Here is a 1560-nt window from a genome sequence, read left to right on the forward strand (position 1 = left end):
TTTGTGCATAAAAGCCTAATTTGGATCTTTTCATCATATGAGTTAGTCATGTCTTTTTAGGAGACTTGGATTAAACTGCTCATTCATATGGATTTCTTTGACAATGTCTTTATGTACTCTTTGAAGCTTGAAAGTTTTGGTGAATTGGACTTTCAGTGGAGGTACAGAAAACAAAAGGGTTTGGAATGATGTGAGGGTTAGTAAATGATGACAGAGATTTCATTTTTGGTTTAACTCCATTTAACACCATCAACCCTTGGTACTAATTTGTCTAAGAGCAGGAATGTTGTTGTTTTTTTGTAGCCAGGATCTCTAAAGCCTCTTAATTTATTCAGAGACATTTTAGCCAATGGTTTTAGTTTCTTCTAATAGAGTCAGCTTATGGTCAAAGTGGCCTGATTTAAGTGATTGTGATATCACATTGAAACACTTCGCGTTCTGTCTGTCTCTGAGCTCTGTGTCCCCTGCTCTACATTAAAGTGCATCTCACTCTTCTGTTTACAAGCTGCCAGTTAGCTGTAAAAAGGTACTCCTACTCCCACTCCTTCCTTCGTCCTCTTGTTCCTCTTCCTCGAGTTTCCTCTGCCCCCTGCATTGTCTGTTCCTTCTTTCCCTCTAACTTTCCATTCCCTGGTCTTTGGCTTTCACAAAAGTCCAGATTATTCATCTGGCAGAATATTTATTATGTTGTGGATTCTTCACTTAAAAATGAAAAATCTCTCATCATTTAGTCATTCTAAACCTTATGATTTTCTTTATTCTGTGGAACACAAATATATTGCTGTTTCCTGGCAGCCATCTTGACATAAAACAAAAGTTTGACCTTACAGAAAAAAAAGCACACTCAATAGTGTGGTAGGTCTGTCTACACTGAGAATCATCATTCGTTAAATAAAGACCAGGTTACACTAATTTTGCATACAGTAGACAGTGAAATTACATTTATGGATATAGCACAGAATAGCTTGAAATCAAGGATTTCAAGTTTGTCGCTCATGCATGTCCAGTTGGACAGCCTGGTCTGTAATCAACATGCACCTTGAAATCATTTATAGCACAAATATTTTGCTCCCCCCCCCCCCTTCTGACTTCTTCCCATATGCAGCTTGTGTCTGTGTTTGTGCTATCACCCATTTCCTCCCCTCATACAGCTTCTGGCAGATTCTCTAGAAAGTACATACATTAATACAGAACAATTCATGTTGTTCAGTCAAACATATTTAGCTTTAGCGCTCCCCAGTGACATGTTTCAAACCTTTTGCTCTTGATTTCTCTCTGAAAACCTGGTAATGGTGGTCAACTTCCTCATGTCCCCAGTCAGAGAACATAAATACTTCCACTGTTGATGTTGTAAACCTACTGAAATAAAGGCTGCAAGCAGTTATGGGCAGTCAATATGCACCTCTGTGGCTGTTACAGTCTGTTTGGCTTCCCCTGCTATTCATTTCACTCTTTTCTACCTGTCCTCACTCATCCGGTTTCATCTGTCGATCCATACTGCGCAGTGTGAGAGCAAAGCTTTAGTTTAGTTTTTTGTTGTAAACTATTATCTAAAGCAGT

At 38.8% G+C, this 1560-nt stretch overlaps 1 protein-coding gene across 1 annotated transcript in view; it reads left to right on the forward strand.

Annotated features, from left to right (window-relative positions):
- Positions 1–1560, forward strand: part of LOC107577782 (bifunctional glutamate/proline--tRNA ligase-like) — a gene marked incomplete at its 5' end in the record, with an annotated part of 44369 nt that overhangs the window by 3215 nt on the left and 39594 nt on the right. Inside the window, one exon of the mRNA XM_016263818.1 lies at positions 506–526. Within this exon, the coding sequence (XP_016119304.1) occupies positions 506–526 (21 nt within the window). The remainder of the gene's footprint in view (positions 1–505; positions 527–1560) is intronic.

Source organism: Sinocyclocheilus grahami, unplaced genomic scaffold, assembly GCF_001515645.1.
Source record: "Sinocyclocheilus grahami isolate Dianchi unplaced genomic scaffold, SAMN03320097.WGS_v1.1 scaffold7224.1, whole genome shotgun sequence".
In the NCBI taxonomy this organism is placed as follows: domain Eukaryota; kingdom Metazoa; phylum Chordata; class Actinopteri; order Cypriniformes; family Cyprinidae; genus Sinocyclocheilus; species Sinocyclocheilus grahami.